The sequence below is a fragment of the Pipra filicauda genome, unplaced genomic scaffold, assembly GCF_003945595.2.
Source record: "Pipra filicauda isolate LSUMZ 115617 unplaced genomic scaffold, ASM394559v2 scaffold290_size937220_pilon, whole genome shotgun sequence".
Taxonomy (NCBI): domain Eukaryota; kingdom Metazoa; phylum Chordata; class Aves; order Passeriformes; family Pipridae; genus Pipra; species Pipra filicauda.
In genome coordinates, this window is record NW_024104410.1 from 497,973 (window position 1) to 523,147 (window position 25,175).

The 25,175-nt window shown below is 42.4% G+C and overlaps 2 protein-coding genes across 4 annotated transcripts in view; both read right to left on the bottom strand.

The window, feature by feature from the left end:
• Positions 1–7,988, bottom strand: part of ABAT (4-aminobutyrate aminotransferase) — a 52,976-nt gene extending 44,988 nt beyond the window's left edge. The window contains exon 1 of the mRNA XM_027742311.2: positions 7,890–7,988. The gene's annotated coding sequence lies outside the window, so the exon portion shown is untranslated. The remainder of the gene's footprint in view (positions 1–7,889) is intronic.
• A 3,971-nt stretch (positions 7,989–11,959) lies between these two features.
• On the bottom strand, positions 11,960–23,802 carry METTL22 (methyltransferase like 22). Of its 3 annotated transcripts, none has more exons than XM_027742309.2 (11): positions 23,677–23,802; positions 21,609–21,953; positions 18,936–19,286; positions 18,503–18,543; positions 18,273–18,417; positions 17,741–17,812; positions 17,061–17,114; positions 16,247–16,327; positions 15,355–15,457; positions 14,412–14,580; positions 11,960–12,865 (listed from the first exon to the last, which is right to left on the bottom strand). In XM_027742309.2, exons 2-11 carry the CDS (start codon positions 21,736–21,738, stop codon positions 12,830–12,832), a joined length of 1,182 nt encoding a protein of 393 aa, XP_027598110.1. In that variant the 5' UTR covers positions 21,739–21,953; positions 23,677–23,802; the 3' UTR covers positions 11,960–12,829. The 3 variants fall into 3 exon arrangements, with proteins under 3 accessions (XP_027598110.1, XP_027598109.1, XP_039238876.1); XM_027742308.2 differs by lacking the exon at positions 23,677–23,802 and adding an exon at positions 23,433–23,654; XM_039382942.1 differs by lacking the exon at positions 23,677–23,802 and adding an exon at positions 23,264–23,384.
• Positions 23,803–25,175: the final 1,373 nt, after the last annotated feature.

Here is a 25,175-nt window from a genome sequence, read left to right on the forward strand (position 1 = left end):
GCAAGCATTGCATCCAGAAATTATGTACGGTGTGACATCACCAACCTTGGGTTTGCAGGGGTAGTAGCACCTTCTTGGCCTCTTTTCTGAAGAATTCCACTTTCATCCAGCTCTCCTGTCACCTGCATGGCTCAGTCTCCCATCCACACTACAGAGATTCCTAATTTGGAAAAGAAAACCCTTCACAGTGTTTCACCAAACCCTTCACAGTGTTCAGTGTAGTCACAATTGAGCTCAGAGAAAATGAGGTATGCCAGTGAAAGGAGACAACTGAGCACTGTGAAGAAGGAGAGCTCCATCCAGAGTAGCCACCACACTTGACTCACTGTTGAAACATCACCTACCCATGGAACCCAAGGTCATCATCAGTCCCACCATTTTGATCTAACAAAGTCCCATTACACCAAAATCTATGGAGAAGTAAAACTACAAACTCTAAATTCATACACAATCTGGTAATGGTCCAATTTTTATGAATAAATTAACAGCAGGAATCTTACAGCCTACATCAGAAGAGGTGTTTTCCAATCACCTTCTTGGCCAAGAAAAAAGAATATTACCGATGAGAAATTAAGCAAGTAGTAACTGATCTCCTGTTACTGCCAAAAGGAACTGGAATTTTGGATTTCATTATTGAAAGAAGAAAAGGACAAGATTTGTCAGCTACACACAGCGACACACAGATTGTTGCTGGAATCAGTAAAATCCTTCCTAGTCAAAGGCTCCATAACGTCCTGAATCCAGCCCCTAGCACTGCTTGTCATTGTCTTCGTTTGCCTTTTAACACCAACTAGCTTTTCTTCTGCTTGTCTTCAGCTGTTTTTCACAGTACCCAGGGCAGAAGCATCATGTTAGAGCAGATACAGCAGCCCCTCACAACACCCAGAGCCCAAACCATGGAACAAATGGAAGATTTTCACCCCTGTAACTCATTACCTGGTAAAACTGCGCTAAAAACAAGGAGTGTGGAGTTCATCAGAGCCCAGCACATCCTCTGCTTTGCTACCTCCACCAGCACACTCTGATTGTGTAATCCTATTTCTCTCTCCAGGAAGCTGCATTGCAGCAATAGCTGTGGAGCAAAAAACAAGGTTTGCTTTATACTGGAGCTGAGAGGAGAGAACACAGCAGTGAATGGCAGCACAGTCCATACAGGTAAAACACATCCCTCACCCTGCAGCACAGTCCATACAGGTAAAACACATCCCACACCTGTAGATGGTCCCTAGAGGAAAACCACATCCCTCACACCTGCCATGGGGGACCATCACTGTCCTTGGGCTCAGCTTTTCCTGAAGTGATGCAGTTGTCAAGGATGGAGGAGTCAAGGCCTCCAGCCTGTCCACAGCACCCTGTGGCAGGATTAAGCTCTGGCCTGTTGCCATGAAGCATCTTATGCCTGAAATCTGTCTCATTATGCCAGAGCAGTTTGGTTTGGCTTCTAACAGCTTTTTAACCTGCCACGTTCTCCAATTCCCACTGAGGCCATAGTTTATATAATCAGATTTATACAGTGAGCTGTTAAAAATGCTTTAATCCAAACTTGCTCCCTCCATCCTACTCCCAGTGTCCTGATTTTTTTGGGTGTACATCACAAGACTAGTATCAAGCAAGCACCTGGTGAAAAGTATGTCATTCATGACAGATGTGGAAAGAGAGATGTCAGAGAGGAACAAGATGGTTGGTTCCCATTATTTGACATCTGACATGAAGAGGACAGACAGATTGGCAGGAAACACAATACAAACAGAAAAGATATGACTGCTAATAGCTTACACCAAGCTTATTTAAAGTACTCAATTTTCATGTTATTTACATTATTTATTCACATTTTTGTATTACTGCCAGACCAATCAAAACATATGAGTTGATTTCAGTTGTTTGCTGTCAAGGGATGCTGCCAAGAACCTCCACACACTCCATCTTTCGTTAAAAGAGGCAGTCAAAATTGGCATGCTGTGGTGATGCTCATAGTCTTTAATCAAGATTGAGCTTGATGAGTTACAAAATGAGGGATATTATTATTTTTTTCCCTACAAACCAATTTTTTCCCTCTTTTCCTCAGTGCCCTCTGTAAGTCTACGTTCTCACATCGCTTCATCGAGAAAGGAAAACTGCTGGAAGGGCAAGAGGTGACATCTCTTGTGAAAAAATCTGTAGGGTTGTTCATATACTGGGGAGGAAGAGGAAGGGTTGATTTAATACAGAGACTACAGGCTACAAAGCTAGCATGAAATCATCCAGCACTGGGGTACAGATTTCCACAAGGAACTTGCTGCCTTGTGCTTTGCCCAGTACGAGGCTTACAGATGGAAGCTGGATACTTTAAAATTGAGCCAAACATCAAAAATAGGACATCATGAAAACATCATCACTAATTTATGTCTTCTCCCAGCACCCACTGTTCTGTTCTGTGAGAAACCAGTGATGAAACCAAGGCTACAAGGGGAGGGGAGGGGAAAAAAAAAGCCATGAAAAAAACCCAATACCCCAACAAACAACTAGAAAGAAAACCTTGTACTGGCAATCCATACCTTGGAAACACCTTTCCACTTTTCCCATAAACACATCACAGTGCTTTCTAGCCATCCAGCTAACCCACAGGTAACCTGTGTGCTCCAGGCTGAGCTGCCAGCAGGCAGGACAGCACCACTCCTCACTGCTTCCCTAAGTTTATTCTATCCCCCTTCCAGTCTCCCTTTCCACATGAGCAGGTCTTTTACCCACCAGGCCAGTCTATGTTCTGCTGTGCCTCCCACAGAGCTATAATGGTCTTCTAGACAAAAGGATTTGTTTCTAGAGCTGACAGGTAGGATTAAGAGTCCTTGAAACAGATCTGAGACACCATAAACACAAGGGCTGGAAAGCTGTGTGGGAGGACCGGTGGAAAGGGAGAGTACATCACGCTGATACTGCGGGCAGGCAAAAGGCTTCAGGAGAGAAAATCTGGTGCTCGTGACATGCAGATGACAAAAGAGATGAAAGGAAGTGTGAGAAAGACATGGTGATCCATGTATCCAAGCTCCCAAACATGGCTGGTACAGCTGGGAAAGTGGCACCATCTGTGGGGAACAGAGAGCAGACCTTGACACGGGAACCTGAACCCAAATCTCTGCTGACCCAGCAAAAAGGGAGTCAGCACAAAATAGGAATGTGCTATACACCAAAGGAAGCACATGCAGGTTTCTCCCACAAGAGCAGTCTCCTTCTGAGGCAAAGGGACAGCTTCCTGCTGGGAAAATGACATCTCAGGGATGCACTCCCAGCACTATTGCCCTTGTGTGGACACTTCCAACAGCAGCCCGTGCCTGCCAAGCTGGGCTAGGAAAGGGCACGTTGTCGTATCCCAAACAGGCCAAGGCTAGATTGGATTCCAGCAGTGTACTTCAGCAGGTGCCAGGTAAGGACTGCTCAGTCTCTTTACTGTTATCCAGCCAATTTTCAAGGTACACCAGGTTTCAAACTTCAGGCATTTTGAGGACATTGCTAAAAAAATTCCTAAGTAACACAGAATTATATATGGGTGCAACAGTTGCAAAACAATGTATTTTCATTTGTAAAATTAAAACTGAAATTTGTTTGGAGATGGCAAGGGAAATTCATTTGGGAATAAGGGATATTTTAAAGTGTTTGAGATAAGGAAAGCTGGAGACAGGTTTAGAAGTTGTTTTACTCTCAGAATTACAGCTGTACACTAAACTAGTAAGTTTGGCACTTCATCCTGTCACCTGGAATGCACTTGAGACATACTGAGTTTTTAGATTAATCCTTTAGCAAGCTGCAGTACTACCTCCAGAAACACCATCAGAATTAGATTTTAGTGTTTAGACTACCAAGTTTCACAAGAATCACAAGAAGGCAAACACTCTCTGCCAATGCCAAGTTGCATTTCAGCAAAATCATAAAATCTAAACAGGAAACTCACCAAGTCTGAAGCTTTATTGCCTTTAAAGTGCCTTACACCTTGGCACAGAATATTATATAGTACACTCCCTTCAGACAGTGCCCCAAATAAGAGTTTGATACAATATAAGCCCTCATCTACACAAATATTTTATTTCCTCCATTAAAATTGAGGTTCACTAAAATAATGGCAGAGAAGACAATACAAAGGGGCATTGCTTAAGTATGAAGAACTAAGTTCATATTTCTTCAAGCTGTCAGCATTCTCTTACTAAAGGCAGTACTTTAGTTGAGTGGCTTTAGTGCTTTCTCAAAAGTAGATGTTCCTCCACTGGACAAGAGAGACAACCTTTTTCTGCAACACATAAGCAAGGTTCCTACCTCATTCTTCTGCTAAATTTCTAGTACTGGCTAACTACAGGAAAATAAAAATATTTTGTGAAAGGAAAGTAAGATATTTTGTGAAAGTACAAACAATCTAATACAAGGCTGCAGTACAGAATCCTAGTCCCACAGATCAGAGGAGAGTCTGAAAGCTACAGAAATAGTTTACAACAGTATTCTCTGTTTTATACGCTTTGCATGCTTTGGAAAACCCCCAGAATACTGCTGGTTTTGCACAAACACCATATGACTGAGAAAATATCACTGTCTCTGTTTTCCTGGCCCATAACTGTCATTTCAGACAACAGGACTGTGATCTGATAAAACAGATCCCAAAATTCAGAAACCAAGAGGGGACAGAGATGGATGACTTTCAAGGCTGGGAGAATTATCTGCTTTTAGTTGGTAACAGCTCTGACCCCTAAGGCAACCTCTTCTGTACATAAAGAAAAGAAATTTGAAAGCAGATCAGTCTGGAACAAGAACAGGGTGTTTTCAGCCCCTGGAAAAATAAATCTGTTACATAACTTTTAAAGCATATCCATCCTTCCATAGGCAACAGGCCCACAGTGATAATTATCTGTGTGGTGGATTCCCAGTCTTTTCAGCTGCAGTGCTCCTGATGTGTCATTTTTGCATCACTTACCTGTGCTTTCACAGCTCCCCACACATTAGTACCAGCTGCTTTTCTTCTGATGGAATCCAGCCCTTTTCTATTACTTACTCTTTCAAACAGGATAAGATACCTCACTATTTGATTCAGACTTATCATTATACCTGAAAAACTCTTAAGAGCTTACAAAGAATTGTAAAATAAGAGCAGGCACAACCAGAAAAGCCTGCTTGAACAGAAATGGTGCACAGAGATGGAGAAGTTGCCACATACAAGGAGGAATAAAATGGTCTTGAAAATTGTAAAGAGGAGAAACGTCTTACACGAAATGTGAGAATTACTCCATCAAGATCTATTCCTTTCTCCTCCCTGCTCCCTCTCACAAAGGCAAAACCAAGAGCAAAGGAGATTCATCCAAGTTCAAAGAGTCCCCATTTGATCTAAAGTTTCTGTTATACAGCCAATCCAGTAAGATTTAAAGATACAACTGGGTTGTATCTTTGCAACAGAGATACAACATTGAATGCTAAATTGTTCATATAGGATATACTTGTATCACCACTCAACAGCCCTTTTCTGAGACACTTCCACAAGCTGTCTTCATTTGGACAAGAAAGGAAGGGAGTTTAATTTGTGCTTGAAACAGCTAAACATTTTTTAAAGCATTTCTGGAATAGACTCTCAATCCTAGAAGTCATAAAACGAAGCTAGGAAGCCCAGAACCAGATCCAATTTGTCCTAGAACAGCTGTGACACCTTCCTCATTCTGTGACCCTCAATGTTACAATCACTGAAAGTACAAAGTTAAGCAGCAGTAGAGGCACATGTCATGAGGTGACCTGAGCTGCTTTCATCCAGGCCCAGCAATCAGAGCACAAGGCCGGGGTAGGAGCTGTCCCTGTCCCACCTGGCAGGGCTGTGATCTGTGCAGCTGAACCTGCACACACAGGCACCTACTGCTGGGCTGCTGCCCACTGCACCTGTGGGGGACACAAGGCATGGTATAAACTGCTCTCAAGCTTTGCTGTCAAGCACCACACCAACCAGACAGGGCAAGGGGAATCACCTGGAGACCTCTAAGGTGCTGGCAGGGGCAGCAAGAGCTGGTTTGAGTGTATACACACATGGCTGGCAAGCATCTGAATTCCTGTCTGCTTCTGAAAGAATCCAGATCAGGATGTTCTCCTTTCCCAATGACAGCACAGCTGTCAGCAGGACACCTTATGATTTGCTTGGTGTTTATTTGCATGCTGTGCTTGCTTACTGCCTCCTGGGCATAAATATCCAATTTTATCCACTTATTTCAGTTTATTTTGTGTCTGAATGCACAAGACATCTCACAGTACAGTATGCCTCTAAGGCTGTTATTCATCAGAAGACTAAAGGTCTAATAAAAGACACATAAAACAGTTTTATTGCATTTTCCCCCACGCATTTTACAAGTGGTCAGCTCATCTCATAACACCGTACACTTACAGACTGAGCTCTCCTTTATCTGCAGATGTCTGCATCACTGTCTTCTGCACTCCAGATTGTCCAAGAGGTACCACACAGACAGACTGCAGACACAGAACACCTGAACACTGATTCTGAGCCCAAAAGGCTACCCAGCAGGTAACTTGCAGTAACAGCTTCCTTTTCCTGTATCTGTTCCAGTTTCCCCATCGGTACAGTCACTCCAGTGACATTGATCTCACTGAGAAGTGCTTTAAACACTGAGGATGAGAAACACTACAAGATCCAGATATTACCCCTTTGCTGTGCTTCAGCATGGTGAGCTATGACCCATCAGTGACCTCCAAGCCTGCACTTTTAACTCCAGTCAGAGAAGACAAACTGTTTCCCAGACACAATTTGCCCAATATTGACATTACAGTAAAAACAATTACAGTAAAAAAACCCAACAAAACAATGCAACAAGAACTGCAAAAATACCAAATCAATTTATAACACAACAACCAGATTGTAACAGGATTCAATAGGTAATTTCCTTCCTGTAGAGCTTCCAAAAGGTAACCCTTTTATACCAGTTGGTTTTCAACCTTTATCAAATTCCTTGTGCCAAACGATAGGAGCAAAGATCCTTCTAAGAACCCACACCCATCATGTGTGCCTTTGAACTGCAGGGCAAAATCCAGTACCATTCATTACTGATTACAAAATTACTCGGAAATCTCCCACAGCAGTTCAGTTTCTCTGTGCATCATTCCCTTCACTATATTCCATAAACAGAGAAGGGGAATCACAGAGGCAAAAGCCAAGCCGGGAAAAGGCAAAGCTCTGGCAGAACAGCCCCACGCTGCTTTAAGCACAAATGACGGCAAGGGAAGTGAAACCAGGGATGTCTCAAGGCAAAGCCTGAGCAAGCACCACCTGGAGAACAGGAGACCGAAAAGAACCTCAGCTGAGGTGCAGCACCAGGCCTCCGCTAACACCATTACTCAGCTGCCTGCAGCACCTCAGCGAGGCGACAGTTGCACGCAGAGTCAACCCCGCTCTCCCCGCGTACGCAGCTGGTTTTCTCACGGGTTTTGTGCCCTCGCCTTCCTTTTGCCCCCTTTCCCTGCCGCAGGTCCGTGCCGGGGCCCACCCGCTGCCCGGGCACAGAGCATCACGAACCCGCCTCCTGCTGCGGCCAAACACACGGGGAAAACAACAACCCCTCCTGCGCTCCGCGGTCCCCCGGGACGGCTGCCGGGATCCAGCACCGCGCTCCGGCCCGGCAGGGCAGGGACGCCCGAGTGGGCAGGACGGCACCAGCCCTGCGGCCCCCGCTCCCTGCACGGTGCCCTGGGGACCGCGAGGGACGGGCATCAGCGAGGGGCTCCCCCGGCAACGCGGGATGGAGGCGGTGAGAGAGGAGGGAGACCCGCGGGGAGCCCCGCTCCGGGCAGCAGCGGGTCCCCGCCGCGCCGGGAGCGCCGCGGGGCGGAGGCAGCCCTCCTTCCCGAGCGCCCCGGCCGCGGCCCCGCGCGGTTCCGCCGCTCACCGGGAGGTGCGGGGCTGCTGCGTGTCCTGCGGCGGCCGCGCTCCGCGGCGCTGGTCCGGGATGCGCTGGGATGGCCCCGCCGGGCTGGGATGCGCTGGGATGCGCTGGGATGGCCCCCCGGCCCCGCCACCGCCCCCCGCCCGGCCCCCCGCGCCGCAGCCAATCGGCGCCGCCGCCCGCGGCCCCGCGCGCCGCGCGGCCAATGGGAGAGCGCGGCTGGGGCTCGGCCCCGGAGGGGCGGGGCCGGCGGGGCTGAGGGAGCGCTGAGGGCACGGCGGGCACGGGCACGGAGCGAGCCCCGCTGGGGCACGAGCAGCCGATTATCCCTTGGGAAATGGGCTTCCAGCCCTGCCCTCGGCCGGCCCCGCTTCCTACACCCCGGTGCGCCGTCGCGCATCCGTTTCCTAACCCTGACTGGAAGCTGTGGCTGCGCTGTTACAGCTCCACCTAGACCCGCTGTCCTCTCCGTGATGCCCCGTATTTATTTACCTGGTGCCCCTTGGGAGATAGTTAATTTAGCAAACGCAGCAACAGGGAAAGTCTGATTTGGACTTCTAACTCACATTAGAAATTCAAATTGACCCTAGTAGGATGTCAAACTCCAAATTTAAAACCCAAGCCTTTGTCAACGTTTAAGTCCGACCTAGAACAAACGTGTTTTTCTTGTGGGCAGAAGGGGCTTGTAGCGCTCGATGCACTGCACACAGCAGTGACATGGCACATGAATCCTCCTCCCCAGCCCCATGCATGTCCCTACCATTGACACGGTCCAGAACTGGGTGAGATTAAGTTCATAGCAGAGCTGATCCATCAGTAAATCTCTAGCCAGGATTCCATCCTCTCTGAAGACATCAACAATTAACTCTCTCTGCAGTGTGGGAGTGGGACTGCTGACCAGGATGAAGCTTAGCAGTAGTTTCCCTACAAGCAATAATGAGCCCTTCTGCTCAGTCACTGCTTAGTTCATCTACAGCAGACACAAAACTACCCTTGAAACTCCTACCCAATAATAAATATTATTATGTATATGGTCCACAACAGAACATACTGCAAGCATGTTGAATTGTACCTGGACTCTCATCTCACAGAATTCTAGGTCTCATGCACGGTCTTGGTTTTCTTTGAGCATCTGGAGCTGTTCTTTTTGCTGCAAAAACAAATTTGCAGATGATGTTACAGGACCTTTCTGTTCCTGCAGACATCACTCAAGACTGGGCCATCTATGCCTCTTTATTACCACTTATCCTGCACAGAACCCTCACATCTGTCAGTTTATTACAGTAAGAAAGATTTAATGGTCCAAAATTGCAAAGAAGGTGGCAGTTTAGCCATTAAGATGGCAGTAAGCCATTTGTATCTGAAAGGATAACGAAGCACTAGAACAGATTACTGGGAGAAATACAGGATGTCTGTGATGAGAACACTCATCAAGATTCTCAGGTGAATGTGATTCTGCTTTGAGGGGAAAATAGAGCAGATAATTTCTTGGTGTCCCTTCTGATCAATCTTCAACGTAAACCTGCTACTGATAACCCATAGAACAAGAACTGAGTAAGGCCATTTCAGAGCTGTAAACTTTACTTTTCTCATGGTATCTTCTGTCCAACTCCCTGTTAACTTTCTTGCCTAATTCATTATATGTACTTCTACTCATCTTTGAGGCAGGAGTTATGTTACTTTTTAATTATTATTAACACCTTACTCATCACTATCTGATGAGCATTCCCTTTGAATATTTGCTCAAGAAGCTTAGAGAATACACTCACTTTGCTGAAGAAGCAAGGGATATTCCTTCTTATCTCCTGCCACCAGTGGCGCTGGCTTAGGCAAGCAATCTGTAAACACACACACATACATGTAGATATTTTGTTACTGCCTTTGGGTGCTGGTATTGTTAAAGAAATTCCGTGTGCCATCTGCTGGGAGAAACCTTCTCTGAGGCAACGTGCTATACTGACACAGCTGACTGCCCTGCTGGCAGCCTGAAGAGGCTGTTATTTTTCAGGAGGACCCTTTATTCTGTTAATGCACCACCTTCCATCACAGATGTGCAGGACACACAGAGAGTCAGGGTCAGGATGAGTGCAACAACAGCAGGATGAAGTCTGTAAGAGAACACAAGCCTTTAGATACAAAGGCTTGTCACACATCACAACATAGGACAGCCTGGCAGCAAGAAGTAGCTCATTTTCAAATCCTCCTACTTGACTTGAACCTACAAAGTTTTCAGGTTATGAGTGCCACGATCACACTGAGGAGGTGAACTTCATTTTAAAGACAAGTTGCTAAGCATCAAGTAAATAATCCTCAACTTACTTTCAGATTGAAAAATCTCTACAAGTTTACGAGACAGGGAGCTATCCTTGCCATGTCACAACAAGCAGATACACAGGAATTCAGCATCCACTTCTCAGGAGCAATCTTCAGTTTTCTGTACCCAAACTCAGCAACAACAACTGCCTTTAAAATCAACACCAGCATTTGTCCTACACAGTCCTGGCAGTCTGACTACAGCTGTGTTCTCAGGCACATGACTGAGGTAAATAAACGCCATGCACTGCCACGTGTTAAGAGTAGACTTACACATAACTCCAAAGTGGATCCAACTATACACTGCCATCAAAATAGTTGGGCTGCCCTCTCTTTATATGCCCAGCAACAAATCTCTACTGATGGCCTTGACTGGATCACAGGAGTCGGTTGGATTAGATCTCATTGATCCAGTGGAGAAATACACTTGCAATTAGGTTTCCTTGGAATCAAAAAAATCTGACTCAGATTGCAAAATTGCTATAGCCAACACTATGGAAGGGGATAATATATAACTAGGATACAAAATAAGCACAATAAGTAAGGAATCTCAAACCCACAGAATTATTTCTCCAAGTTTTAAGATGCTGTCCATCAGAATGAAAAAACAAAGCAAACAAACAAAACAAACCCAGGAATGCAACCGCCACAGACAAAGCCCTTAGTTCTCTCTCTGGTGAAAATGGAAAAGGACTGGGACTGGTGGTGGATGTAAAAGTTCACAGAACAGTCAAGTCAATGAACAGACAATCTCATGATAGTTATCTGCTATAAAACTTTGAGATCCAGTTTAAGTCCTGATCTTCTAATGAATGAAAAGTCCCTACCACGCACACAAAAGTTACATCCATTTTTTCCTAGAATGTTTCCTGAATGTGCCAAACTGCTAGAGGCAGCCTCCTAAAGCTACTGTTAAAAAGTAGGTAATTAAACACCACCTTTTTTTTTCAGGATTATTTCCACTGTAACTTCACTCCAGTACACACATCTGTGAGTCTAGGTGAGAAATGCAGAACCACTCATTCAACCTAAACTGTTACTCCAAAATACAATATTGTTAAACCAGAAAGGAACAGGGTGTTTAACAAACTGTAAAAATGTTTTGACTCAAAGTGTTGTACAGCAGATGGAGCTACAAGTATAGCCCAAGAATAGCCACCTACACTTGAGAACACTCAGTAATGATAAATATAAAGGATGTATCCCAAAAAGTATATTCAACAACTTTCCTTTCTGCTGCAAAACAACACACAGACATTCACAACAAAGCAACTCTCAAAGTTTCACATCAACAAAGACTGAAAAGAAATAAAGGTAATTAGTTAATTCGGTAATTTTTACTTTGACTGTACTCACAGGGACTGTCCATCATCATCTAATAACCTTTCATCTCATTAAAGAACACAAAAAATACGTCTTCATACACACAAACAGGTTATGAAATAATTGACCTAAACCAAATGAACTAAACCAAACATAAAACAGACTTTCAAGAAGTCAACCACATGCTTCTAATGAATGTTTGCACACTCCCACCAGTCCCAGGCTGGAACAGCTCCAGCTGGAACACTCTCCTAATGCTGAGGAATCCAGTGGGCACAAGGATTTCCGTGACACTGGACATATGGAAAGTGATATAAACACAACAGTACACATAAAATTTATTAAAGTACAAACAGATTTTTAGTTTCGTTAATAACACAGGAGAGATTTCATCGAGTACAAACAGATTTTTGGTTTAAATAATGACACGGGAGAGATTGAATCAACATGTTGTACTTTAATCCAAAAGCTAAGAAACTGAAGGCCCCATTTGTGTGGGCAAGACATTCTTGTTCACCTTCCTCCCCCCAGCCTCACATGTATATGCTGAGGGTAGAATTCCAAACATTTAAGGAGCTGTAGCACATCATTTCACATGGTACCTTCTCATCCTCAACCTGGCTAGACAGAATAGCTTGAAAATTCCTGCAGGACAACACAGATGCAAGACCTCTGTGGAATATTTTCAGAGGCTCAAACAAAATGTATCTTGTCTCTTCTCAGTTCAGACTGTGGCCCTAAACTAGACTGATTTAGATAGGACCAACTGGAAATTAAGGAAGAAGTTTCATAAACAAATTGCTTCAAAAAATTCGTCAAAACCAAATAAATCTTGCCCAGAACACTGTTTCACAAATGTCTGTAAATACAAATAATGTGGGACTGGGATGAGACTGAGAACAGTGTCCATGTTCTGAAAACTAAAAAGGAAAATGCATGACATCTGCAAATCAGCCACATGGAAAAGGTTCAGTACTTCTTTGTCAGACTCTAAAACTGAAGTCATCAATCCCAAAGAGCAAGTCACTGTGTCACTGCCATTGTCTGGCATCCAGCACATACTGTGAAGATCCACATGAAACAGTTTTGTAAAACAAACACCAAAGAAGCCACGTCCAAGTGCCCAAGTCCAAGAAAACAAGTGCCAAACCCAAAACTTGCTGAAGTAAAGCAACTCTGCAATACTTTCTGAGAACACAGTTCCACCAGGAAGATATTTTTCTTGGGGTGAAAATCTTTTTTTTTCAATAAAACATCAAAATCGCCTTTATAATTAGATAAAGATCTTCTCTTTCCTCATGTGCCTGTCACGTTAGGTGTTCAGCCATGACCTTCCACAATTCCTGTAGGAGCAGAAAAAATACATACAGGTATTTTCTCAGATCAGTAGGTTGCAATTATGAAAGTTCAATATTCCCACTATAAGACAAGTTTTAAGACATATCCTACATTCCCATCCACAGACAGTATCCATCTATGGATGGATACTAAATCCATCTATGTAATCTCCTAGAATGACTACCAAATTATCTTTGAAACAGAGCAGTATCATTGATTTCTTCATTCTTATAGCATGATTTTAAAAAGTAATTTGTATTTAGTGTAAGATAATTTGTGTTAAAATAATTTCGTCGGTCTGCATGACCTTCTGCAGTATTTTGATTGATAATCTTGCTCTTTTTCTTAGCCTGTATTGACAAATGCTTTCAATAATGCTGGTAAAAATACAACTTAACGAATACCCAATTTACTGAGGAATCAAGGTGTCAGAAATGCAGGTTTTATACAAACACACAACCCCTTCTCAATCTGTTGGACAGTGAGGACAAAACCAGATCACTTTATTTCTTTAGAATAAATTAATATACACTTTGTCTGCTATACAAAAGACTATTAAGCAGAGTATAACATACCCTTCACCAGGACACCTTGAATTGTGACAATACACTTAATGATAAATAAAAACATAAGTGTTTTAAAAATACATGTATTTCGAGGACCAGGAGCCTTCCTCAAATAGCCAGGGAATGAGTTTACACTTTTAGGTATAAGCCAGGTTACTTTTATATGCTTGCAAAACTTTTAAACAAGTTTTGCATGAATGTTTCTTATTCCTGAAGATATCAGCATTAAGCAAAATAAATCAATGCCATGAAGTAATTGTGGCCCCTGTAATCTTACTACATGCACACACAGCTGTAGTATGTTGACTACATTATTTCTTGGTACCTGATTTGCCATCCTTGTACAAGATTGCAAGTTCCCTGAAAAGATCTGTTAGATTGGACTATTCTAGAAGCCAGCAAGCTGTTAGCCAGCCTGCATAATATTCCTAAGAGCAGACAATTTGAAAAAAAAAAATGGAGAAAGAGAACCATAAATGCTTGTGAGGTAATTAGAGAACCAGAAATATTATATCTGACATGTTTCTGAGTAATAGAAGTTAACAGCTAATCGACTTCTTCAGAGGTATCAGAACATTATTCCCTGAACCCTGAACTGGGAAAGGAGTTACTAAAACTATGAAATGAAAGCTCTTCTACAGGTAAATAAAGGAGATATTGGTCCGATTTTCTAGTCAATCACAAAAATTTTATTTTACAAAGTAAAAGCTCCTCATCCTTTGAGGGACTGAGTGCAGTCTCAGCCACTCTACTGCTGCTGACAGAAAATCAACTCTGCCCCAGCCAAAACCAGGACTTGTGTCAACCTAGTTCAGATTGTGTAAGCACAAAGAAGAACCATTTTAAACCAACAAAAAGCTAAGTGGAAATAAAAGAAAAGTAATGTTTATTCTCCTGTTCTTACTTCACGTCAAGTCAACAGCTGAATACTAATTTGAGATGATTAGCCTGACACATTACATTTATTTTCATGAATGTCACTTACCAACTGCTCAATTCGTTCATAAACAAGAAACTGGCAGAAATCAGCCTTAATGGGCTCCACAGTATATTTAATTTTTCTATCTTGAAGGTTCTCCAAATCATTCAGATTATTTCTAAAGTGACTGTAGGCTTCACATGTAACGTCCATATGTCTTAAAGTGAAGTTCAGCCTGGCAAGACAATATTTAATTTAAAACATCTCTCCTATACGGTCATCTTAAATGGGTGTGTAACTTAGCTCAGATAAGTGGGTCTTCCCAGTATAATTAACTCCCTTCAACAGCCAAAAAAATGTACACCCCCCCAATTCCTGAAAAGCTGACAGGACTTATGTTAGCATCAATACACAGTAATTCTTGGATGAATCCTTCCATGGATTTTAAGGCACTTTGCCAAACAGAATCATTGTCTTGGCTTCCTGGACAAATACTTGGCACCACATCATAGGACTAGCTATTGCTACATATCTCCAGGGATTTAAGCAAAGCCTATCTGTACATTAGTTTATGAATGGACTCCAACAAATAAAAGCATTCAATGATTCCTTCAAAGAAAGCAAGGGAAATCGTTCTAGAGGCACTAAAGCTGGGAAATATATATCCTTATTCCAAGCCCCTTCATTCCACCCCATGATCTCAAAAATATATAACAAATGTTGTCAGGTATTATAGAACACATCAATCTAGCCTATTTATCTTTATTTGCACAGAGATTATCCCATACAAGACAAAGGCAGGACAACAAAAGTCAAACTCTTGTAAAACTCAGATTCTGAACTGATAAAAATTAAGCATGCATAAAAATAAATGCTTGTCCTGAGCCTATACTGGCATCAACAGTGAAAATTAGAAGCCAACCTTCAACTAAAACAGATGTTTCTTCCAAATAAAGAAAGCATGCAACGTTTTTAGAGCTTTTTATTTTAAGTTCTTGGTAATACTTACCTCTTTTCTAATGCCAAGTAAACTGTGCAAGAATTTCTCAAGCTGTGTGTGATTCTATGCAACGTTCTGAACAAGGCATCTGTCAGGTCGTCATCATAGAACACTACAAGAAAAAAGATTAACAGCATAAAATATGTATATTGAAGTGTATTGTTTACTTAAGTTTCAGGTATGAAACAAAAACAGGCCTTAGTCTGATTATTCTAATCAAGCAAGTCACTATTTAACTAAGTGCTGAAGTATGTTTTTATTGGCAATAACTGACCCTGTAATAGTATTCACTGCTGCTTTTTATGTCAAGCTTTCTTTAAGTGTTCTCTTGTATGAGTGGGAATCACTTTCAGACAACTTACAAAACTTTAACAAGACTTCTCTCAGCCTGTAAATAATCTTACTGCAGAGCTAAAGAACACAAGATATCCCAGCACATAGGACCTAATTTCTTACAAAAAAACCAAACCAAAGGCATAGACTCTATGGGGAAGTGCAGCATCTGAAACTGTTTTTCACATTACGGAAAATCTTGGTCTAACCACCTATTTATCATTATTTGCGCAGAATTTATCTGATACTACACAATGGTAAGACAACACAGGACTTCTGAAAGTCAAATTCACTTACCTGTGATTATGTTGAGTAATTTATTTAGTCACGAATAATTACCACACCAAAGGAAAGCAGCTTTCAACATCTGTTGTCCCATTGTTAAGACAGAAAGTAAATACAATTTTATAGGAAAGAAAAATACAGGCAGGAACACTTAAGACAGAGCTTTGACAAATTAGGTAAGGATCTGACCTATTAGATTTTAAAAGCAAATTAGGTATGTTTAAATCATTACTCATAAGGCCCAAGTGTTTGATTGAAAAGGTCACTGTTTATATTTTCCTACCATCAGCTGCCATTATCACAGAACAGTGATCATGCAAATCAGCAATCTCTTCTTCAGACCAGCTGTAAGGAACTTCAGGATCTGTAAGAAAGAATATGGCTTTGGTGCACGTGATTAAATGTCTCAGATGCTTGAGAAAAGAAACTTCTTAACTCCTGTGGGCATCTGCTACTTCAGAGCACAGCACTGAAAGGAAACCAAATCCTCCCTCTGGTCATTCTCTGAAGTTCCCTGCAGTGCTCTGCTTTCCCTGTGGATTCCAACCCTCCCAAGGCTGACTGGCAAGCACAGAATTTCCACTTCAGAATTTACAACCAATTACTACCCTGTAGCAAGGTCACAGATTCAACTACATTGAAGTAAGTACACCTTTAAACAAAAACCCAAATGTATCTTTGGATAAGTTTTGACTAAGTTTACTACTTCATCATGCTTTTTAAAGTTTAGACTTTGTTAAAAAGAAACTTTATTTGAAAGTCTAAAAAACATAAAGCCTTTTCAACTTGCAGTATCAGATACTTCCATTAACCAGAATTTTTTTTTTTTTGAGGTCCAAGAGAGGCTTTTGAACGTGTAAAGGATGTTTCTACTTGCTTGAATAGTTGCTCTATTTTTTTAGATGCATTACATCAAATTCAGCTTGGTGTGTACTTTCAACTAGGTGTACTTTCAACTATTTTTCCAGAGGCCTGTGTGCTGGAGGACTCACTTTATAAACGCTGGAATGAGCTTTTCTTGATGGCTCTGAAGAGAAAAAAACGCACAAAAACAGAACACCAAGCCCTATCTGAAAGGACCCATTGTAACCACCTACCAGTGCAGAATTCATCTTTCAGCCAGTCCAGTTCTTTCACTTTAACTTCCCCTCCTGTGGGTGAAGAAAGACCACATCAGTCACAAATGGCCTTTGAGAGAGTACCTGAGCAAAAGTAAACAGTCAAAACCTGTACTGAAACAAATGATGAAGATCTATTACGAGGACATATGAAACAAGTGAAGTTGAACTTCAAATCATCTGCTTTAAATCAAAACCCAGCCATTAAATCAAAACCAGTTACCCACTCTCGAGAGAACAGAATGAAAGATCAGAAAGGCAACCTCTGTTCTCTTTGACACGTGTCACCCACAAAATACTTCTTCCCAGAGTTCTGCCTCTGCCATTTACCCCCTGTTTATGTGACCCCTGGCACCTGCACTTCTGTGATGCTCCCAAGGACCTCAGAGCAACTCACACAGTGACTGTGCAGGAACCACAGCTGGTCTAAAATGATGCCCAGAGAAAGGGTAAGTATTTTGCTCTTCTCAAAAGGAAGCTGTCCCACTATGGACCACACAGAGGTATCTTGCATCTTTCTTTAAGTCACTTTAAACCACACAAAAGACAAAAACACACCTGCACATGTGGATGTGCTGGGTAGGCAGTGACTGTGCTGTTTAATCCCAAAGCAGTTCACGTATAGGCAATTGCACAACCACTGACTATACAGCACTTACCTCCTGGCTCCATCAGGTGTTTGTTTAATGCAACATTTTGCTCACACATGGCCAGAAGATCTTCACCAACATCTGGAAAACAGTGATAAGGCAATTAAAAATAAGAATATTCGGTATGGGGTGTGTATGCCCTTGACCTCTCAGACTAATACTTGAAGTTTCTCTCAAGCTGATGAGATTAAGGACAATTCAGAGCAACTCTATCCACTGAGGACTGCTTCCCTTGTACCCTCCCCTTCCTTCTGTATTTCAGTACTAAGCTCTGAGGCACCCTTGAAGAAAGAAGTTAGTGTGTCCAGATTAAAATAGGTAGGAGAGGGATCTATCTTGAGTTCACAGCAACATATCTTGCTTTTAAACCCTTGTGCTTAAAAGCAGTGCTGCTTTCTCAAATTTGAGAAAGTTATTTTTCAGTAAATAACACAACTTGATACATGTTAATAAAATTATTAACTAAAACTGAACATATGAGTATGAAAGCACTGCTTCGTGAAGTTCTATGAAAATATTTAACTGAAAATAACTGCCTTACCTGTGCAATAAACTCTCTTGGCAACTGTTCCCATGATAATACTTGTAATTCCAGTGCCACCTCCAAGCTCAAGCACTGAGCAACATCTGAATGTGTCCCGTTTAAACAGGATGTAATCAGCAAGAAGAAAGGCTGCACGCCAGACCTGGGGAGAAGAGCAGCAGTTAAAGCTCAGTAAATTCTGAAGCACCACCCATGAACAGCAAGACAGTCCAAGGGAGAACACATACTTGTTTACCAACATCTTCTAAGGGGGTTGCCATAGTATGTTCTGTGGAAATGAAAGCAGAGCAGAAATAATTATCTCAAAATGTTGTTTGAATCAAGTTCCATAGTGGCAAGTTTGAAACTCAAGTCATGCTTCTCTTTCAAATATAGAACTCAATACCCTTCACTTTACATAATAATGGTAGATAATGCCAAACCCCAAATCTACCTAAGGAGTACTGAGTTTCCCATGGTATACATACAACTGCCCAAATCACTTCTAGAGGAAAAAAGCTAAATGTAAAAATATTTGCAGTATCATAGTATTATGATTACTATCTTTTTTCACTGAACAACTGCTATTCCATTTCTAAGGAAAACCTATTTTTGTTTTACACAAACCTATTTTTTTTTACACAAACATATTTACCCCATTTCTCCTTGACTATTATTTACCTATTTTAACAACATCACTGCAGGTGCATTCTTGCTCTTCATCTTCAAAAGCATCTTCTCTCCCTTTCATCAGAATTACAGGGCACACTATATCCCTCAAAAGATCCTCTGCTTCTAAATCAGAGGCACTTGGAGGCCTTCTGACCACTTCCAAGTCTCCATCATCATCCAGCAGAGCTTCTACTCCTTCACTATTTAATTCTCTTTCCTTTTTCAGGTTACTCCTGTCCTTGTTGCACAGTTCATCTCCACCTCTGTACTGGTGTTCTCTTCCTGTTTTAACTTCTTCCATGTGTTTCTCAGATGCCAAATCTTCTGTGTTCCAAAGGAATTTGAAATATGACAGGAATACTGTAAGAACACAGTGGGGCAGGGAGGGAAAGTTAACACCAGATAAGACAGAATCTGCACAATTTCCACATGAATGAAATTCTGGTATGTGTTTCACATATTAAAAATCTAGGTGTTAAAAAACTACACACACAACTTGAAATATGTTCTATTTGCAACGAAGAACTATTTCTGTTATTAAGTTCTGTCAGTAGAAATAAATGAGGCACTTCCACAGTCTACTGGCTGACTCAGCATCTCTGCAGTCACCACGGACATTGTAATCTGATTTAGTAACACTTATTTTAACAACTGGCAGAAGAGATGGTTTCTTACATGCTCCAAAAGTTCTTCTGTTCAGACAAGTTCAAATCAAGTTGAAAGCAGAATTAATAGAAGTTAGAATTTGGGTTTTTCTGGTTAAGATCCCTGCCTTGTAAGAAACAAGAGTGTTCTAGTAAAAAGCAAGCAGGTTTTTTTTTAACTGTTTTAAAAGTCTTTAGGAATTCAAGCAACTTGAAGCCTTGAAACTGGCTCAGTATGAGAGAGCAGAAATAAGTGCACAGGAGACACTTGAGAAAGCCAGAACATGCTGACACCTTAATAACTGTTTTAAAAGTCTTCAAGCTGATGACTTAAGCCATTGTTCTCAAAGACCAAATAATCAAAAAATATTTTGCGACAATCACCTAGTGACATCATTGTCTATTAAAATTTTAAGTTATCAGAACACGGACCTTGCAATTTTAATTAAAGGAATCTGTACTGTCTGAATACCACACACGAGGAAGAACAAACATTCCATAGTCCTTCCATCTATGTTCATTCACAACAAAAGGGAAGAAATAAAGTGCTTGCCACCACTGCTTTTGACAATTTCACAATTTATGAAGTTCTGTTCCAGTTTCTTTAGGAAGCACGCAAGACATTCAAAGTTGGTCTGCTGTAATCTGACCAAAGTTTCTCTCGAGGGAAGACCATTTTCTCTAGATATAATAAAATCTTCATTGCCTGTCCCAGCATGAGAGATTTTTAAACTCATCTACTGTTTGCATGATGGCCAGATTAAAGTGTTTTGGGTATTTAGCAACTTAGAGGACGCAGTCAATGAAGGAAATGCTTTTGTTCTCCGTGCCCATTCTGATCCTCTGCACGTTCTATGGCATTCAAAAGTTTTAAGGGAAAACTGACACAAAGGAGAAGAGCCCAAACCCCATAAACTTCCCTAAAATACAGCAGAATGGCAGTGGCAGATTGTCCTTGCATTTGTTAGAGTAAAAGCTGTCACACCACAACCCAATTCTTGTCTCCATAACAGGAGGAATTTCCCAGACCAAGCTCATTCAGAGTAGGTAGAAGATGCTGTCATTTCATTCTGTTGAAAGGTTCTTTGCATCGAACAAAATCACAGCAAACAAATGTCAAACAGCATGAAGACACACCACAGCATTGATTGCCTGGTTTTGACCTGATCAGGGTTAAAATTATTATTCACTTCTTTGTCAGGCTTTTGACAGGCCTACTTTTATCACTTTTAACCCTGTCATGTGCCAGTACAGCTGCAAAAGTTACTCTTTTTATGTCACAACTTGGTTTGAAGAAACAATTAATACTTCTGTCACAGCAGGACTTTTCTACAGAACATTTTACCAGGAGCTTTAAGGTCACTTTCCTTGACAACTTTATAGCAACCTACAAGCTGGCAATCAGCCAGGGGCGTTTGCCAACTCATTCCACTACAGCCTTGACTCTTCAAATTCTGTGTCAGTCAAAGCCATTGCTAATCTGAGTTTTCTTGCTGACAATTTTTAAAAACAAACAAACAAAAAACCCCACAAAACCCCCCAAACAAAGCTGTTAGGCTCCCCTGCAACAGACAGTAAATAATCAATAAATCGTCACATAAAGATTTTATTAAAATTAATAATTACTGATAATTTTTACTTTACGCTTAAATTACCCCAGGGATAACCCCACGTTTATATATAAGAAACATCCCAACTTTTTATCATGATTCCCAAAGTGCTATATTGACATTATAGCTCAATGAACAAATAAATAAATAAAATTAAATCTGCAAGCAAGTTAATTCCGCTACTACTTCTCAGAAAGTATTTGTTAAGATAGGCTGTCTACAAATTCTACATTGTTTTCATTTCTGGAGTTAATTTCATGAGGAGAATGCAGCCAGCCCTCTTCTTAAGGACTCAGTAGGAGGTGATTTGGCTTATAACTGCTTAAAATATGTAATTATTAATATCAACCACTCAAAGTAGGATTCAGCCATTACAAAGACACGAGTACAGTTAAAATACAGCTCCACCAGTCTAAGCATAACCCTACCTGGCTGTCCAACTGCATTCAGTCGTACCATGAGGTGTCTTTTGTTTGGGCAGTGCAGGTGAACATCAGACAGCACAGTGTCACTCCTGAACGTGGGGTTATCCATCTCCTTCTCTGTTACATCTACCATGATGTGCTGCTGAGAGGAACATCAACACAGCCCATACAGTCCCCTGTGTGGTGCTGTCCCAGAGGGATTTGACACTCTTCTGTTAACAGGCATCCAGGAACAGCTTTGTTCAGCCAGGTAACCTCACAGCATTCCTGAGGAGACCCCAGGTGAGAGGTGATCGTGCCAGCTCCATGCTCCAGTAAGACAGCAAGTTGCTCATCAGGATATTCAACCTAAAACAAAACACAGGCAGCTTTTAGCCATCTCCTGACACCGTTTGAACGTTGCTCCAGCAGTTTTTCAGAAGATAAAAATCAGATTACACTGTCCAACAAAGCTGCAATGCTCCAGTGCTCCCTTTTACTGTGCTCCAAAGAATCATCAATACATAACTCTCAGTAGTGCAGTGGCAGACACTGCATATTTTAGGAAGAACTGCTAACTTGTGTTAAAAACAACTTCCCCCCGAAAAAAGCAAATGTTACCATGTGTGCTAAATCAAGGTATTCAAAGGAAATAAGGCCTTATGTGCACAACTTCACTGGTTTAAGGGATCTATCTTAAAGCTGTTCATAGAAATCTCTGAATTTTCTTAGAAACAGGCAGTATTATCAAATGTTGTATCACAGGTTAGTCTCCCAAACTTCCTAAAAGGAGTATATGCTCTTCCTGGAGAAAATTCAGTTCCCTTTACAAACCCCCACTAACTGGGTAGTTAATGTCTCCCATCTTTGACACTCTTTATTCTTCCATAGAAAAAAATCCAACACCTGAAACCATCCTCTCTACCTCATGTCCAAGGCTCAGCTGTCTCTATCCCACACCATGAACAAGGGAATTACCTCTTATGAATGGAAAAATACAGAGGACATTGATTTCCCTATGTTCTACAAAACCTGGCAGTTTGTGAAAGGGAACGTGAACTGTAGATCTGAAAGCGAAATTTGTGTCTTTAAAAACGTTAAAAAAAAGTTTTTTAAGTTTCTAAAAAAACTTAGACAAAGCTTAGATCACACATGCAAATCATCAAGCACTACATGAATTATTTAGTCAGCAAAGACACTTGGGTCTCACCAGCTATGAGCACCCCTAACACTCCTCAAAAACTGCTGATGCCATTTCCTATGTTGGCATTAATGCCTTGGAAGATTATGCTAAATTTTCTGTTATCTGATTGTTCTTGAACAAGATCACAGAATGGGTCAGGTTGGAAGGGACCAGTGCGGGTCATCTGGTCCAACCTCCCTGCTCCAGCAGCGTCATCCCAGAGCACACGGCACAGGTTTGCATCCAGATGATTCTGAAGTATCTACAGGGAGGGAGACTGCACGCCCTCTCTGGGTGATCCGTTTCAGTGCTCGGTCACTGCACAGGAAAGAACTTCTTCCTTATGTTCAGGGGGAATTTCCTGGGCATCAGCTCCTGCCCGATGCCTGTTGTCCTATTGCTCAGCACCACCGAGCAGAGCCTGGTCCATCCTCTGACACCTCCCTTTACATTAGATACCTCCTATTAGATACCTGGTCCATCCTCTGACACCCACCCTTTAGACACTGACAAACATTCATAAGGTCGCCTCTCAGGCACCCCTTCTCCAAGCTGAAGAGGCCCCGCTCCTAAGAGATGCTCCTGACCCTTGACCAACTTCGCTCTCTGCTGGACACACGTACACACGCTTAAAACGCTCCGAGCTTTACAGGCAGCCTCTGTACCTGCAGTTATGCAGTTCTATTAACCTCTGCAAGACCTGCTCCCCCTCCCGAGCCGCCCTTTGCCCGCGGGACTGGGCGCAGGAGCTGCCGCGGGGCACAGACCGCAGGCGCTCCCGCCGCCGAGGACGCGCCGGGCGCGGGGCTCCCGCTCCTCCGGACCGGGACCGGGGGCTGTGGGGGGACAGGTCCTGCCTGTCCCGTGTCCCTCCCAAGCAGATCCTGCCTGTCCCGGCCCCACCAGCACCTCCCTCGGTCGCTGCCGGGGCAGCGGCTCCGTCCGCCCCTTCCGCTGACGCCGCTGCCCGGCGGCCCCCGCGGGCCCGGGCGGTGCCTCCCGCGATGGGGGGAGTTCTTAATCTGAGAGTCTCCGGCTAAAACCCGGGTGAAAAAAAAAATTCAGCGCCAGCTGCCTTGCGCTAAAGGTTCCGCAGGAGTGGTTTCCGGGGTTTAAAACCCACGTTTCTTATCGCGTTCTTTTATTAATTGGTTTTAGCATCTCTCGCCGTGTCGCGTTTTTCCGTGTGCAATTCCGTGCAAAAACATCCAAACGGCTTGAAAGCGAAAATGGGAAAACACTCTGCGGAGGCAAATAGGCGTTTCTTCCTTAGTCCAGATAATGTCAGAACTCTACTATCGCCGTAAGATTAGCTGGAGCAACAGCAGTATGTGCTCACTTGTTTTGGGGTAGTTGCTTAATTCTGCTGTTTTTAATTAGTCATGAACCAGGTGAAAGGAACAGAAGACTGAGTTAGGTGTTGAGCAGAAGCACCATAACCGGAGTGCTTTGGAATGATTTAATAACAGAAATTTGTCTAACTCACGGAGTTAGTATCTACATTTTGCACCTTTGCTACGGATGATGCTTGTATTTTTCTTGAATAGATGCTTGTGGGGAAGAAAGAATTAAAGAGTCAGTGTTCCAAAAACCCCATGGAATGTAATGCATATTCTGTGTCTGTTTCTGGGCATCTGCTTCTCATGATCTGCATCCTTCAACAAAGGCTAAGAATTATTAAAAGAATGAAGTAATCTTTCCCTGTTTTTACAGCCAAGAGTGTTGAGTGGCAATGGAATGGAAAACGCAGCAAGCCATTCAGTTCTCTCCTTGGAGTTTCTGTAGGGAATTCTGTTGGATGAACATCTGTCAAAAAATGCTTTGGAGATTTGTTCTCCTTTTATCTGGCTCCTGAGAAAGAGCAGAACATTATTTTACTTCCCATGGTGATACACTGCCACATAAATTATTACTGCAGTCTCTCTGCTGGCATGTTCCCACTGCTGTAAAGTGCTAACAATCTGCAGGAAAAGCAGTTTTTATTTGTTGGAAAATCCTGCCAGTTTGCAGCAGGAGACACTTACTGGCACACAGACTAAGTATTGCTAGAGGAGCTAAAGGGTGAGTGTTTCACTGCACTACACGAGAGCTTTTGAACACAAAGGTACATTATGTGAGAAATGGAGCTGCCATAATTTCTTTTCTACATAATGCTGCTACGTAGTTTCACAGTATGCATAATTATTAGGCAAAGCAGGAACATCTTGTGGCTGCAGAAGGTCATAAAGGAGCCAGTCCGGCTGCAGGCATTGTAATGTGGGTGATAATGATAGTTGTTTAGGGAGATGTAATTTCTGTACTACACACAAGGGGGCTTTGGCAGCAAATTCCCGACATCTACCTCTTTTTTTTTTAAGGATGCACCTCAGCTACATTTCCTATCTTCCCCACAGCCATGTGAGCTGTCA

What these genes read in the sequence shown, in the direction of transcription:
- METTL22 (XM_027742309.2), bottom strand. Translation starts at nt 21,738, where the DNA reads ATGGTAGATGTAACAGAGAAGGAGATGGATAACCCCACGTTCAGGAGT. An exon ending in CAAGAGAGTTTATTGCACAG is followed by an intron (nt 17,813 to 18,272) that starts GTAAGGCAGTTA and finishes ACTGTTTTCCAG; the next exon opens with ATGTTGGTGAAGATCTTCTG. An exon ending in ACACCTGATGGAGCCAGGAG is followed by an intron (nt 17,115 to 17,740) that starts GTAAGTGCTGTA and finishes CTTCACCCACAG; the next exon opens with GAGGGGAAGTTAAAGTGAAA.